The 14,792-nt window shown below is 58.5% G+C and overlaps 1 protein-coding gene across 1 annotated transcript; it reads right to left on the bottom strand.

Annotated features, from left to right (window-relative positions):
- Window positions 1-2,333: 2,333 nt before the first annotated feature.
- Window positions 2,334-9,252, bottom strand: GNG8 (G protein subunit gamma 8). The gene is made up of 5 exons (XM_084612810.1): window positions 9,189-9,252; window positions 8,721-8,902; window positions 6,408-6,459; window positions 3,527-3,633; window positions 2,334-2,679 (listed from the first exon to the last, which is right to left on the bottom strand). The coding sequence occupies exons 4-5, from the start codon at window positions 3,608-3,610 to the stop codon at window positions 2,551-2,553; spliced, it is 213 nt and encodes a 70-aa protein (XP_084468936.1). The 5' UTR covers window positions 3,611-3,633; window positions 6,408-6,459; window positions 8,721-8,902; window positions 9,189-9,252; the 3' UTR covers window positions 2,334-2,550.
- Window positions 9,253-14,792: the final 5,540 nt, after the last annotated feature.

Below are 14,792 nucleotides of genomic sequence, written 5' to 3'. Positions count from 1 at the left end.
GCTGGACGGCGTCAAAGACCCCGGGCCAGGAAAAGATCTGCAGCAGCCTCTGCCTGGTGCCAGATGCCCTGATGCCCTGAAAAGGGGATATCGTGGGCCAAATACAACAGTCTGTGGCGGTACCTCTGGGGAACCACCAACTTTCTCCTGGCCTTCCAAGGTTCGGTTTGCCCCGAATCAGCCCATTCCCAGTACAGGAATCCTTTCTCCCACAGTAATCTTTCCTGGCGGTCCTCCCCCTGGGATCCTGCACCGCTGTGGCCAGCAAGGGCCCTCAGATTCTCCAAGGAGGGATCCTCCTGCAGCTCTGTCTGGAATTCAGCTGCTGGGTTTGACGATACAGCCCTGGATGGCAGTGCCTCAGTTTCCCCACCTTGGGACGGAGGCTCCGTCCCAGCCCTGTCAAGCCCTACCCTCGGTGCTTCAGTTCCCCCCTTCAGGAGGTCCCACGTCCCCCGCTGGCTCTGGCTCCGGGTAAGGACCAAGGCGCTCTGAGTGCCGTCCGGCCAGTCCTCCAAGTCATTACCCATTAGCACCTCAGCAGGCAGGTGATCGTGCCCCCCGACCTCTATGGGTCCCTCCTTAGCCCCCCATTTCAGGTGTATCTTCACTACAGGTGGGTGTGGCCCCAGCCTTGGCCCCCTTACCCCAGTCCCAGTTCCCCTCCCCCCTCAGAGCCATGGCCCTGCTCCTGGGCCCAGCAGGGAGGGGGCCACGGAGAGAGGTAAGGGCCCTGGCTTTCAGCAGCCCCACTATTAAAAGTGTTCCAACACCACTGTGTGCCGGTCTCTGGAGGTACGCGTGTGCACCAAAGCATGCGTGTGTGTGCGTCCATGTTCGTGTGTGCGCGGGCGCATCCATGCATGCGTGTGTGTGCGTGGACGTTGTCCATGCGTGTGTGTGCGCGGACGTTGTCCATGCGTGTGTGTGCGTGGACGTTGTGCATGCGTGTGTGTGCGCGGACGTTGTCCATGCGTGTGTGTGCGCGGACGTTGTCCATGCGTGTGTGTGCGTGGACGTTGTGCATGCGTGTGTGTGCGTGGATGTTGTGCATGCGTGTGTGTGCGCGGACGTTGTCCATGCGTGTGTGTGTGCGCGGACGTTGTCCATGCGTGTGTGTGCGTGGACGTTGTGCATGCGTGTGTGTGCGCGGACGTTGTGCATGCGTGTGTGTGCGCGGACGTTGTCCATGCGTGTGTGTTCGTGGACGTTGTCCATGCGTGTGTGTGTGCGGACGTTGTCCATGCGTGTGTGTGCGCGGACGTTGTGCATGCGTGTGTGTGCGTGGACGTTGTGCATGCGTGTGTGTGCGCGGACGTTGTGCATGCGTGTGTGTGCGTGGACATTGTGCATGCGTGTGTGTGCGCGGACGTTGTCCATGCGTGTGGACGTGTGTAACACCTCCCAGTGCAGCCGGCGGCTCCTGCCCCTGATGTGTGGCAAGCACATCGACCCAGAGTGGCTCTGACCCGTGTCCTGCCCACTGGGCTGAGCCAGTGAACTCCAGTCTCTTCCCACAGCCCCGGATGTCACCCTGTTATAAGAGGGGAGGGGCAGCATGGGGGACTCCGGTCCCCCACTTCGCTGCAATAGGGGGGGCATTTAGAGTGCAGGGAGATCCTATCCCTTCCCCCACAAGCAGCCAGCTCCCCTCCCTCCTCCTCCTCCCCCTCCCCTGTTCATAGACACATGGCACCCCTAGGCCTCACAGCCACAGCACCCGCTTCCCCAGCGGGGACAGAGCACCTCCGTGGGGGCCTGGGCGATGGGCACACAGCCTCATCACCCCCATTGCGGGCCACGGTGCCACAGAGCCTTCTACACCGGAGGGGGCCAAGTCCCTAAATGTCTGTCAGCCACCCCTGGGCATCCCCTATCCCCCCGGGAGACGGGCCCTGGGGGCTTCGTGACTGGGTGGGGAACAGCAGGGGGGAGATGAAACCTGGGGACTCGGTGGGGACAGGGTCTGGGGTCTCAGTATCTGGGTGGGGGTAGTGGGGAGGAGATGGAATCTGGGGCAGCGGAGGGGATGGGCTCAGTGACCAGACAGGAGCAGCAGGGCGAGGAAAGCTAGAACCAGGGGTCCTGTTTGGGGAGGGGGACAGGGCCTGTGGGCTGAGTGACCAGGTGGTGGCTGTTGGGGGGGGACGGGACCTGAGGGCCCAGGGACCAGGCGGGGCAGTGGGAGGGACAGGACCTGGGGCCTCAGTGACCCGGTGGGAGCAGCACGGGGGGACAGGACCTGGGGATGTGGGGGGACAGGGGCTGGGGGACGCAATGACCAGGCAGGGGCAGAGGGAGAGTAACTCTGCACTGTGTTTATTGATCTTGGAAACAGCAGCCAAGGGGTGAATCCACAGAGATAATGTTCACTGGTGGGGGGGGAGAAAGGAGGACAGGTGAAGCAGACGCCCCAGGTCAGTCAGGGTGTGCAGCCCACACCCCATGCTCTGTCCCCCAGTGCCCACCGACCTCCCCCCCAGTCTCTGACCCACTCTCCGCTCCCCTATGCTAAAGCTGGGCGGGGTGCTGAGTCGCTGGCTGCAGGGCTCAAAGCACGATGCAGAAGAGCCGCTTTTCGCGGAAGGGGTTCTCCGAGGAGGGCACCGGGGTCACCAGCGGGTCCTCTTTGGCATGCGCCTCGCAATAAGCCAGCAAATCAGCCGCCGCCTTTGACACCTGCCACAGGGAGGAAAGGGTTAAACACGCCCACCGGTGCCCAGGGAGAGCCCCCTCTGCTGGCCATAGAGCCACTGGGCGATTTCCCAGCCAGCGCTCCCCCCACAGCCAGCTCCTGCCCCGCTCCCCACAGCGCCCCCTGCTGGGAGAGGCTGGGACTGGAATAGCCAGGAGCTCCCCCCACAGCCACCTCCTGCCCCGCTCCCCACAGCGCCCCCTGCTGGGAGAGGCTGGGACTGGAATAGCCAGGAGCTCCCCCCACAGCCACCTCCTGCCCCGCTCCCCACAGCGCCCCCTGCTGGGAGAGGCTGGGACTGGAATAGCCAGGAGCTCCCCCCACAGCCACCTCCTGCCCCGCTCCCCACAGCGCCCCCTGCTTGGAGAGGCCGGGACTGGAGTAACCGGGAGCTCCCCCCACAGCCAGCTCCTGCCCCGCTCCCCACAGCGCCCCCTGCTTGGAGAGGCCGGGACTGGAGTAACCGGGAGCTCCCCCCACAGCCAGCTCCTGCCCCGCTCCCCACAGCGCCCCCTGCTGGGAGAGGCCGGGACTGGAATAGCCAGGAGCTCCCCCCACAGCCAGCTCCTGCCCCGCTCCCCACAGCGCCCCCTTCTGGGAGAGGCTGGGACTGGAGTAATCGGGAGCTCCCCACGCATCCAGCTCCTGCCCTGCTCCCCACAGCGCCCCCTGCTGGGAGTGGCCGGGACTGGAGTAATCGGGAGCTCCCCCCACAGCCAGCATGCAGCGAGGATGGCATTAGGGGTGGGGCTTCCACAGCCGTGGAGACAGTGGCACGGAGGCGGGGTTTGCACGCCCATGTGAGGAGGCGGCGGTGGAGGAGAGTCACACCTTCATGCGGTCAATGTTCACCTCCAGCTTGAGCTGCTCCACCGTCTTGCGGGCCTCGGCGATCTTGGCCATGTTGTTGGACATGGTTCCCCAGCCAGGCGCTTGCCCTGCAGGGAGCAGGCGGAGAGGGGCGAGCGGACCCGGGGGAGTGAGGGGAAGGTGGGGGGGGCAGAGAGAGCTGATGTAACTCGTCACGGGCTGCTGTCCCCATTGGGACACAACTCCCCGAGCCCCAGACCCACGCCTGCCTCTCGCACGCTCCCTGCTCCCTTGTTTATAGGGGGCGCCAGCTCTGCTCCAGCCCCAGGGCAGTGGGGACTGGCTGGCTCGGGGGGGCGGGCAATGGGATATGGGGCCCTTCCCCTCCAGGTGCTGGCTCAAGTACAAAGTCATCCCCGCTGAGTGGCTCATATGTGAGGCGTTGACGGGGGTCTCAGTCACAGACCACCCCCACGAGAGCGGAAAGGGTGGCAGAGGAGGAGATGCCGGGCCAAGGGCCCGTCCCTCTAGGGCAGGGCCACATTGGCAGGGGAGGAGCCTATGCAGGGGAAGGGACGGCTCAGTGGTTTGAGCATTGGAGGGTTGTGAGTTCAATCCCTGACGGGGCCATTTAGGGTTCTGGGGCAAAATTTGGGGAATTGGTCCTGCTTTGCACAGATGATCTCCTGAGGTTCCTTCCAACCCTGAGATTCTATGATATGTCTGTGGTGTGCATAGTATGTATATGTTTGCATGCATGTACAGGGGGTGGGGGTGTGTATATATACGTAGAGGCAGTCCTATCTGTTATTGGCCCGACATCTGTTGGTGGAAGAGTCACGCTTTTGAGCTGCATGAGAGCTCCTCTTCCCGTCTGGGGAAGGAAGCAGAGTACATGTATGTGCATGCATGTATGTTTGCGTGTGCCTATGAGCTCACCCTGCCCCCCCGCAACCCTGAGCTCTCTGCTCCATCCATGCCTCCCCCCAGCACAGAGCTACTAAACTTTAAAGGCAGCTCAGTGGAGCTGCTGGGCCAGGAGGCCGGGGGGAGGGGGCTGGAGGCTGGCTGTGCTGGGGACCACGGGGAACCCACCGCTTCAGACTTGATCCAAGAAAGGGAAATTATCCACACTCCGGGAAGAGGGGGAGGCGTATCGGGGGGGCTGGCTAATTAGGGCCTTGCAGCAGCTTTCCCCCCCTACTCCAGCCCTGCCTGCAGGCGGTCCCTGATTAGCTATGCTCAAAGCAGCCGGCTAATTGCTCAGCCAGGTGCAGGGAAATGTCACCTGTTCCAGGGCTGGCACAGGGAAGGCCAGCGCTTAAGTGGCATAACAGGGGGCACTGCATGGCTAGAAGCCTGGGGCAGGGCCTTTAAAGGGACAGTGCCTCTGCAGTCTTTACCCAACTGAGCTGTGCGGGGGCCAGGGGTGGAGGGATGCCTGAAATACTGCGAATCTTGGAGGCTCTAAGTCGTGAGCCAGTCTGTAAAATCCCATGAAGGTGGCTCCGGCAGGGAAGCTCCCACCGATCAGGGTTAGGAATATGGGGGTGACAGAGTCTCTGTCAGGAACGGGGGCCCACCAGAACCCCTCGAGGCAGAGGCAGTTGTTAAAATATTGGGGAAAGGGGTGACTGGGAAGTTAATAAAATGCAGAGAAGTTTTTCTGGGGGGATCGGTTAGAGTTTGGGGGCAATGGTTCAAGTCAAATCCGCTTGCTTTGTGCTGTTCTAAAGAGCACCCATTCCCCACCCTGAGCCAGTAACGCTGGGGGAGCTGGCTGGGCCTCTCATTTGCCCGGCTTCATGAGCCTGCAGGGTGTGTGCCGTTTGTAAGCGAGGAAGGCCACCTGCTCGTGAAACATCAGAGCTAAAGGTATATGTGTTGCTGGTGTGCACTGGCGTGTGGACGTGCATCCACGTGCAAGTTCGTGCCAGGGCGTGTGTTAATGCACGAATGCCTGCATGCTTATGTCTGAATGGGTGGGTGTGCCCGAGCGCAGGTTCTTACGGACATTTGTGCCTGTGCGGATGCAGGCATGGGAGTGCGTGAGTGTGCACATGGGAGTGCAAGGACTTACACACGTATGTATGTGTGCGAGGGCATGTGAGGACAAGGGCTTATGGGCATGCATCTGCGTGGACAGGGCCATGGGGAGGGGATGTGTGTGCTAAAGTGTGCACATGAGAGTGTAAAGACTTGCACATGTGTGTGCACGAGTGTGCGTGTGCATGTGGGGGGGTTGCACACAGTGAGCGTGCATGGGTGGACACAAGCAGACACGTTCTCCCGCGGAGGAGGTGTCCCAAGCGCCAGGCCCTCCCTAGCTTTGCAGCTGCTGCTGCGGGAGATGCTGGTCCCTGATCTCTGCTCTCAGCAGGTAAATAACAGAGGGGCTGGGCCTTGGCTGCTCTGTTTTTCAATTCCAGATTTGTCCCCCCATGCGGGGACCTGGAATCTGACCCCTATCAGTCGCTGGAGGCACAAATACCTCCTTCCTTCCAGATTTGCACATCCAGCTGGACTCATACCCTCTCTGGCAGGGTCACCAGCCACAGAGCTCCTGCCCGGGAAGCCAAGCCAATGGCACAGCTGGCTCTGCACTGCCATCTGTAGGGACTCTGGCAGGTATGTGGTGGGGGGCAGAGATGGGGCAGGAAAGAGAGGGCTTGGGGGGTTATTACAAAGCAAATCTCCTGCATGCCTTGGACCAGCATGGTGAGTTGAGGTCCAAGAGCCAGGTGGAATGCATGTCCCGCCCTGCCTCAGGAGAGTCCGGGCTTGGGTCTGGTTCTGGTGCTGACCCAAATGGATCGGAAGCTGCTGAGCCTGCAAAACCCATCTGGGAATCTCACTCAGTTTTAGGGCCTGCAGTATAGATCCGGACCTGCTTATAACTCACCTTCACCAGTGATTTGGTTTATTCAGCGGCAGCTCTTGGGAACAAAGGTGAGCTGGGGATAAAGAGTTTTCAGAACTTCTGAGGATAGATCTATTTATCTATCTATCCATCTATCTATCTAATCTATCCCCATACACTGCCTCTATCTAATCTAATCTATCTATCCCCATTTACCCCCTCTATCTATCTATCTATCTATCTATCTATCTATCTATCTATCTATCTATCTATCTATCTATCTATCTATCCCCATTCACCCATCTATCTATCTATCTATCTATCTATCTATCTATCTATCTATCTATCTATCTATCTATCTATCCCCATTCACCTATCTATCTATCTATCTATCTATCTATCTATCTATCTATCTATCCCCATACACCCCCTCTATCTATCTATCCATCTATCTATCTAATCTATCCCCATACACCCCATCTATCTATCTATCCATCTATCTATCTAATCTATCCCCATATACCCCATCTATCTATCTATCTATCTATCTATCTATCTATCTATCTATCTATCTATCTATCTATCTATCTATCTATCCCCATTCACCCCCTCTATCTATCTATCCATCTATCTATCTAATCTATCCCCATATACCCCATCTATCTATCTATCTATCTATCTATCTATCTATCTATCTATCTATCTATCTATCCCCATTCACCCCCTCTATCTATCTATCCATCTATCTATCTAATCTATCCCCATATACCCCATCTATCTATCTATCTATCTATCTATCTATCCCCATTCACCTATCTATCTATCTATCTATCTATCTATCTATCTATCTATCTATCTATCTATCTATCTATCTATCTATCTATCTATCTATCCCCATACACCCCCTCTATCTATCTATCCATCTATCTATCTAATCTATCCCCATACACCCCATCTATCTATCTATCCATCTATCTATCTAATCTATCCCCATATACCCCATCTATCTATCTATCTATCTATCTATCTATCTATCTATCTATCTATCTATCTATCTATCCCCATTCACCCCCTCTATCTATCTATCCATCTATCTATCTAATCTATCCCCATATACCCCATCTATCTATCTATCTATCTATCTATCTATCTATCTATCTATCTATCTATCTATCTATCTATCTATCTATCTATCCCCATTCACCCCCTCTATCTATCTATCCATCTATCTATCTAATCTATCCCCATATACCCCATCTATCTATCTATCTATCTATCTATCTATCTATCTATCTATCTATCTATCTATCTATCTATCTATCCCCATTCACCTATCTATCTATCTATCTATCTATCTATCTATCTATCTATCTATCTATCTATCTATCTATCTATCCCCATACACCCCCTCTATCTATCTATCCATCTATCTATCTAATCTATCCCCATTCACCCCCTCTATCTATCTATCCATCTATCTATCTAATCTATCCCCATATACCCCATCTATCTATCTATCTATCTATCTATCTATCTATCTATCTATCTATCTATCTAATCTTCTTACATCAGTGCCCATCTCTGCTACATCTGGGCAAGATTGCTCGGTTCTAAGAATGAGATCTGGGCATGGAGGTTCATACTTTTCCCCCCCAGTCTGGCCCCTGTCACTGGAGGAGTGCAAGAGAACGAGTAGGTGTCACCAGAGGGAGGGGTGGTCTAGAGATTTGCTGAGGGACCCTGGGCATCAGGATTCCTGGGTTCTAGCCCCAGCTCTGGGAGCAGAATGGAGTCTAGGGTCCAGAGCAGGGGGGCCTGGGAGCCAGAGCACCTGGTGCTAGTCCTGGCTTACTGGGGGACCCTGGGCAAACCCCTTTCTGCCCCTGAGCCCCCCTCTGAAACAGGGCTAGGGAGCCTGACCCCATGCTGGGAAGGAAGCAGTTAGTTTTGCTTGGCAAAGGCTCTGAGACCCTTGGAGCAGAGGACGGAGAGAGACCAGATGCCCCCTTAGCTGTGATTGCACCCCAGCCTGCCAGCTGCCCCCTGAGGGCAGGGAGACCAGTCCCCGCTGGCATTGCACGGAGCAGTCTGGGGCATGGGGGAGCTTTAGCTGCTCCCCGGCCGACGGGGATCATGGCTGTCGGATGCTCCGGGGCCAGCTGGGTCCCAGGAGTTCTTAGGGGACAGCGAGGTTCACTACAGCGAACAGGGAGCCTTCTAGCTCGGCACTAGCTGCCCAGGGGGGAGATCAGCACTCCCCATGTCAGAACCCCAGCCCAGGGCAGTTTAGGAAGGGGTGGGTCACTTTCGAGGGGACGCGGGGTGGAAGGGGATGGGGGCTGAGCCAGCTCCTACCTGTTGCCAAAGTGTCCGGGTCTCTCGGATGGAGTGAGCAGCGTCAGCTCCCCACACAGCAGCCTCTGGTGTGAAGCATCTCTGAGTGTCACCTCCCCCTGCCCCCCCTGGGGGCCGCTGGCTCAGCAGGGTGGCTCGCAGCAGCTGACAGAGTGGGGGGAGGCAGGGCCAGCACCGGAGCCCTGTGATCACACATGGAAGGACGGAGGTGAGCACGCTTGTGGCTGGACAGACGGGCAGACACGGCGGGATGGACACACAGACACATGCCAAGGAGCAAACAGATGCGCAGGCCCGTGGGCACACCCCCGTGGCCAGACAGACGCACGGACCCAAGGGCAAATGCCCTCCCCCAACCCCTTGATAGACAGAGACACATGGGCACAGACAGACAGCCATGGGGCGCGCACACGGACAGACAGATGGACACGCGCACACGGAAGGGTGGATGGACACACACACACTCACAGTCAGGTGCGTGCAGGAAGCCCCCTCCACGGTCGGACTGACACAGACTGGTGCAACGGGACTGCCAGGCACGGAAGCCTTCGTGCTCACGCACACACAAACGCACCCCCCCCCGTGTGCACAAACGCATCCCAACTCACACATACTCAGTTCGCAGGGCCTGTTCTCTGCCGCTCGTGCCATCATGTGGTCCAGTGCCAAGGGACGCCACATTCGGGCATGGAAGTGCCCTCCCACGCTGCCTTCCCCACTGACCCACAGAGAAGGAGGCCCCAGGATTCTGGGGGTGCCTTTCTCTCTGTCACTGGGGATTGGGCGTTCCCAGCCCCAGAGCAAGGGGTCCACACGTTCCCTGGAGGGAATGGCTGACGGGCTGCAGCCCAAGCTGGCTGTGTGTAAGTGGGTGGCTAATGGGCTGCCCGTATCCCCTTCACCCTCAGCAGGCCACAAGGCTCCAAGCCTTACCCAGACTCCTCTCGAGACATGGACCCTGGAAGGCTCCAGCCCCCAGGCAAAAGGGCACCCCGAGATTGGGGGGGAGCTACCCTGCAACTGCACTTGGACAAGACAATGGGGGAGCAACCAGACCTTTCCAGTCGCATTCCCTGTTACCCAGAATCCCCCAGGGCTCTGCCCAGCCCCTGCGCCCCATTCCCAGTTACCAAGAATCCCCCAGGGCCCTGCTCAGCTCCTGCTCCCGATTTTCTGTTATGTGCAATGACTTTGCTTTGTCTCTCCCCGTCCCTGGGACCCCGAGTCCGGTCCTTTGCACTCTGTGCCGTCCTCCCCACATGCAGCCCTGGCATTATCCACATGGGGGCACCGAAGGACAGGGGATCCGTACAGCGCTTGGGATCATGCCACCGACCCCAGAGCTGGCAGACAGTGGGGTGCATGGGGGAGGGTGCCAGGGTCTCTCCCGCTGAAGGTTTCCTCCTCCCGCCCTCCCGCCCCATGGAGCTCACACCTGGAGAGGGCATGGGGTCCACGCAGGGCAAGAGGGCCTTAGACATGGGTACAGGCCCTGCTGGGCTCGAGGACGGTGCTGCTCAGCCCCGGAAGCCCTGGGATCTTCAGCATGAGCCAGAAGCTGGCCGGGCTGCAGGGGCTGCCCTCGTGTCTCACGAGAGCGTGCCGCGTGGGCAGGACGGCGCCGCGGGGCCGGCGGTGCAATGGAGTACGGGCTGCAGGAGGGCGGGGGCTCAGAGCGCGTGTACCCGTGCGCGTTGGGCGGTGAGCGTGGCACGCGCAATGCCGGTGAGGCGGGACAGGAGCGAATCTCCGGGGGAGGCGGGAGATCGCGGCACGGGCCGCGCATGGCCGTGCGGGGAAGCCGTGCCCCCGCAGAGGGCTCTGATCGGGCTGGGGCACATGCCCCTGTGCCCTGGTGTCACGGGGAGAGGCGGGCGCTCTCGGCTCTGAGCACCAGCCCCGCTGCAGCCTCCATGGCAGCCATAAGGGCCTCAAGGGGCTAAAATTAGCCCCAGCAGATCCCAGCAGGGCCTCACGGATTCCAGAGGGGCAGGGGGGGGGATGATGGAGGGATAGAAAGAGAGGGGACGGGGAAAGGTGGGGGAGAGAGAGAAAAGGAGGGGGCAAGGGGAAAGGGAGGAGGGGGAAGAGGTAGAGTGGGTGGGGGAGGGGAAAAGAGCAAGCGAGCATGAGTGCTGGAATCAGCTGGCCCCACACTCGAGGTGGGGGAGACAAGGCCATTAAAGGAGCTGAACGGCAGGGAGAGGGTTGCTGGGGAGGGGGCAACAGAGAGAGATGTCTAGAATGAGGGCAAATGAGCTCCATGGGACCAGCTCGGTCCATGGACCAGCTCCCATGCCCACACACACACACACTCCTGCCCCACATCCACGTCCTCCTGGGATGGGACAGGGGAGTGGATTGCCTCCATCTAGCTCCTTTCCTGCTGAATCCTCCCCTGCAACCCCCCTCTCCTCCCCAAATTACCAGCCGGAAGCTCCGAGTGCACCCCGCCCCCCAGAGAGCAGTGCCTCCCAGGTGTCCCGACACGTTGCAGCCACTCAGACCGGGACTCCGTATTTAATCATTTGTTCTTTTTACTGTTTTCGGCCCCCGCTTCCTGCCAACGAGGCTTTATGTGGCCTTTGGAGCGTCTTGGCTGCATCTCAGCCTGGGTGACACTGCCCTCCCTCTCCCCCATAGCCCGCCCTGGAGACGGGATTCTCCTGCACTTTCTGTCCCAAACAGTGTTTGGTTTTGCCATTAAAATGGCTGTCGCATCCCACCCCAGAGGTGGCTGCATTTCAGTGCCGAGGGAGGCATTGCTCTATAAACAGCTGCTGTGTTCCACCCCAGAGGCGGCTGCATCTCAGTGCTGGGGGAAGGATTTCTGTATAAACAATTGCTGCGTCCCACCCCAGAGTTGGCTGCATCTCAGTACCCGGCAAGGGGTACACCTGTGTGCCGTATCCCAGTGGTGGCTGCAATTCAGCGCTGGGTGAGGTGTCCTTGTATAAACAGCTGCCGTGCCCCACCCCAGAAGCAGCTGCATGTCTACGCTGTGTGACGCGACTCCTCTCTGTTTTTGTTTAATAGCCGTCTTCTCCTAACACTTCCTAGCAGCAGCTGTGGTAAAATCCAAATCCTCCTCCACCAGCCCAGATCACTTGAAGCCGAAGGAGAATCCACACCGGCAGTGATGGGCCTTGACACGTACAGTGGCACATAGGCCTTGTGCTGTCTACACCGGGGGTTAGGCTGGCTACATCTCTCGGGGATGTGGATTCCAGTGCAGATCAACCCTAAGGAAGGGGATTCCAGGCACCGGTTCCTTGGTAAAGTCACTTCAGCCCCTCCGCACTTCCGGTGCCCTGCACCCTGGGACTGCCCAGACGAGGATGCCCTGCCCCCACTCCGGCGTTTGAACCCGGGGCCATCAGAGCTGCGGCTCTGTCCCTGGAGAGACAGGACCGGCTGGCTGAGCCGCCTCGGGAAGCCATGGAGTGGTCGCTAGAGGGTGGCGCCAATCCACGCTCTCCTGGCGTGAGTGGTGCCAATCCCCGCAGCTGGGAGCGGAGAGCGGTGAGTAATTGTCAGGTGCAGAGCAGTGCATTGTGGGACGGGACCAGCTGCAGCCCATGCGGCTTCCTATCCCTGTATGCATGGCTTGGCCAAGACTGAACTAAAGGCCCCATCCCTGTGGCATGGACCCAATCTTGCCACCCCGCAGACACATTGTTGCAACATCTACCGGCTTAGTGTAGATGGGCCCTGCAGGGAGGCAGCTTTGCTTTTCCCCTCGAGTCCTCGGCCAGCCCTGGGAGTCCTTCGCACGGAGGGCTGGCGGGGAAGGAGCCGGCGGAAGGGTTAACATAATCCTCTCGTCCCTTCGCCCACTTCTCCAGAGGCAGGCGCTTGCAATATGGTCGCCATGGCGACGGCACCAGCCCGTTCTGATACCGGAAGAAGCGAGGGGTGGGAAAGCCGGGGTGTGGAATCGGTTCATTAAGATCTGGGCGATAGTGGAGGAGGAGGAATCGGGCACATTCCAGAGGGAAACGAGACAGAGAAAGGGCTCCTGCAAATTATCTCGCACGTTTCGACAGTGCCTGTCACTCATGTCCTTTTAGGGAAATATTCACCCAGACCTGAGATGCAGCCACCTCTGGGGTGAGGTGCAGCAGCTGTTTATACACGGATCCTCCATCCAGCACTGAAATGCAGCTGCCTCTGGGGTGGGGGTGCAGCAGCTGTTTATACAAGGAACCTTCACCCAGTGCTTAAATGCAGTTTCCTCTGGCAGGGGGTACAGGGACTCTTTCTACAGGGATTGTTCACCCAGCACTGAGCTGCAGTCACCTCTGGGGAGGGGTGTGGCAGCTGTTTATACAGGGATCCTTTTCTTGGCACTGAGATGCAGCTGCCTCTGGAGTGAGCGTGACAGCTGTTCATACAAGAATTCTCTGCCCACCACTGAAATGCAGCTGCCTCTGGGGTGGGATGCATGGGCTCTCTTTACACAGGGAGTTTTTACCCAGCACTGAGATGCAGCCACCTCTGGAGTGGGCCTCAGCAGCTGTTTAAACAAGGAGTTTCCCCACCCAGTCCCCCAGATTTTCTCAGCAATGCTGATTTCTCATCTGTCAGCCTGGTCCTAGTCACTGCAGGGGGGAACCAGAGTGGATTCAGCCAGGTGGGATCTAGAGAGACCCTCCCCCGTGCCTCCAGATTAGCATCCAGTTCAAGGCAGGCAGCCCACCCCAGTGTCCTACCCTAGCCTTCCCCTCTCCCCCCACCCATGGGTGAGTCTGAACCAAACTGGAACTCACGGGATGCCCCCAGGGCACAGGCATGAGGAGCCAGCCAGCTCCCAGCACTTGCCAATGCATCCCATCATTCCCACCTTGGCTACTCACGCCTGCCCTGTGCCCGGGCACCGGTGCATTGTGGGAAAATCCCATCCATTTGCGTCTCCTCTGCCCAGGCTCTGGAGTGGCTTTCCCAGGGTGCACGGTTCCTGGGGGCATAGGGGAAGAGACGGGACCGGCCAGCTTAGAGTCGCCAGGTTGGAGGGTCTGATGGAACCACAGAGGGCCCAGCAGCCTCCATAGAAAACCCCCTTTAGATTACAGTCAGCTCAGTCCTGGCTGCAAAAGGCAAGTTGTGCAGGGAAGGGAGTGGGGGTGGGATGTAGGGGAATGGTGCTAGGGCCCCCCCCACACAAAAAAATCTATGAATCACCTTCAGACCTCCCAGTAGCCCCTGTGATGGCCAGACACTGCGGAGGAGAATCTCGCTGCGCTGGGGTCCCCGGTTGGGTGCTGGCAGGGCACTGCTGTGGGGAAGCTCACAACGCTGGAGCCCCCAGCTGGGTGCTGGCCAAGTTCAGGGCCCCTCTGCTGCAGAACTGGCCCACTGGCCCAGAATTCCTAGTCCCCTTGGCCCAAACCCAGCCCAGCCCTTTGTCCCCTTAGATTGGGTTGCTTTACCTCATCTCCCCAGCCTGGCTCACGGTCTCCAGGCCGGGCCAGTCTCCTGTTCACAGTGCGCGGCTGCCGTCTAATTACCCCCTGCGGCCCCAGACTCATTAATCAGCCCCATGATGCTGCCTTAATTAATTGCCTCCTCCCTATTGTAATATTGGCCAGTTGTTCCGTTCCAGAAAAGTTAGCCCCGTGACACCAAACCGATCAATTACCCCCACCCCAGGGTGCCAGGGGAACGAGGCCGTTCATCGCCCCCCATAGGGCACCAAGTGCCCAGTGAGCCAGCTGCCTCCTGCCACCATCCCGGCTTGTTAACCCTCCATTAGCAGGACCGTAGCTGCTCAGACTCAGCCCAATGGGCACCTATAAGGGGCCAGGATAGAACGACTGGCAGGGGGCCCAGCTTGGCTCATTGCCTGGGGGACGTGCCCGTCTGAGGGGGAGGCATCCCACTGTGGGTAAGGTAGTTTGTTAACCCTATGGTGCCTGAAGGCAGGAGCACAGCCGGCTTCAGCCGGCACTGCCCTGGAGAAGCTCACAGCACGGCAGAGATCAGAGTAGAAGCCAGTTCTCAGCAGTGGGCGATCCAGGCAGAGGGATGGGTGGACACCTTGTGAGGGGCATGTGTGTGTGTGGGTGGCGGGTT

The sequence above is a fragment of the Lepidochelys olivacea genome (genome assembly GCF_965140295.1).
Source record: "Lepidochelys olivacea isolate rLepOli2 genome assembly, chromosome: 23".
NCBI lineage: Eukaryota > Metazoa > Chordata > Testudines > Cheloniidae > Lepidochelys > Lepidochelys olivacea.
The sequence above is the reverse complement of the archived record's forward strand: the minus strand, read 5'-3'. Positions and strand labels throughout refer to the sequence as shown.

What these genes read in the sequence shown, in the direction of transcription:
- GNG8 (XM_084612810.1), bottom strand. Translation starts at nt 3,610, where the DNA reads ATGTCCAACAACATGGCCAAGATCGCCGAGGCCCGCAAGACGGTGGAG. An exon ending in TGAACATTGACCGCATGAAG is followed by an intron (nt 2,680 to 3,526) that starts GTGTGACTCTCC and finishes TCCCTGTGGCAG; the next exon opens with GTGTCAAAGGCGGCGGCTGA.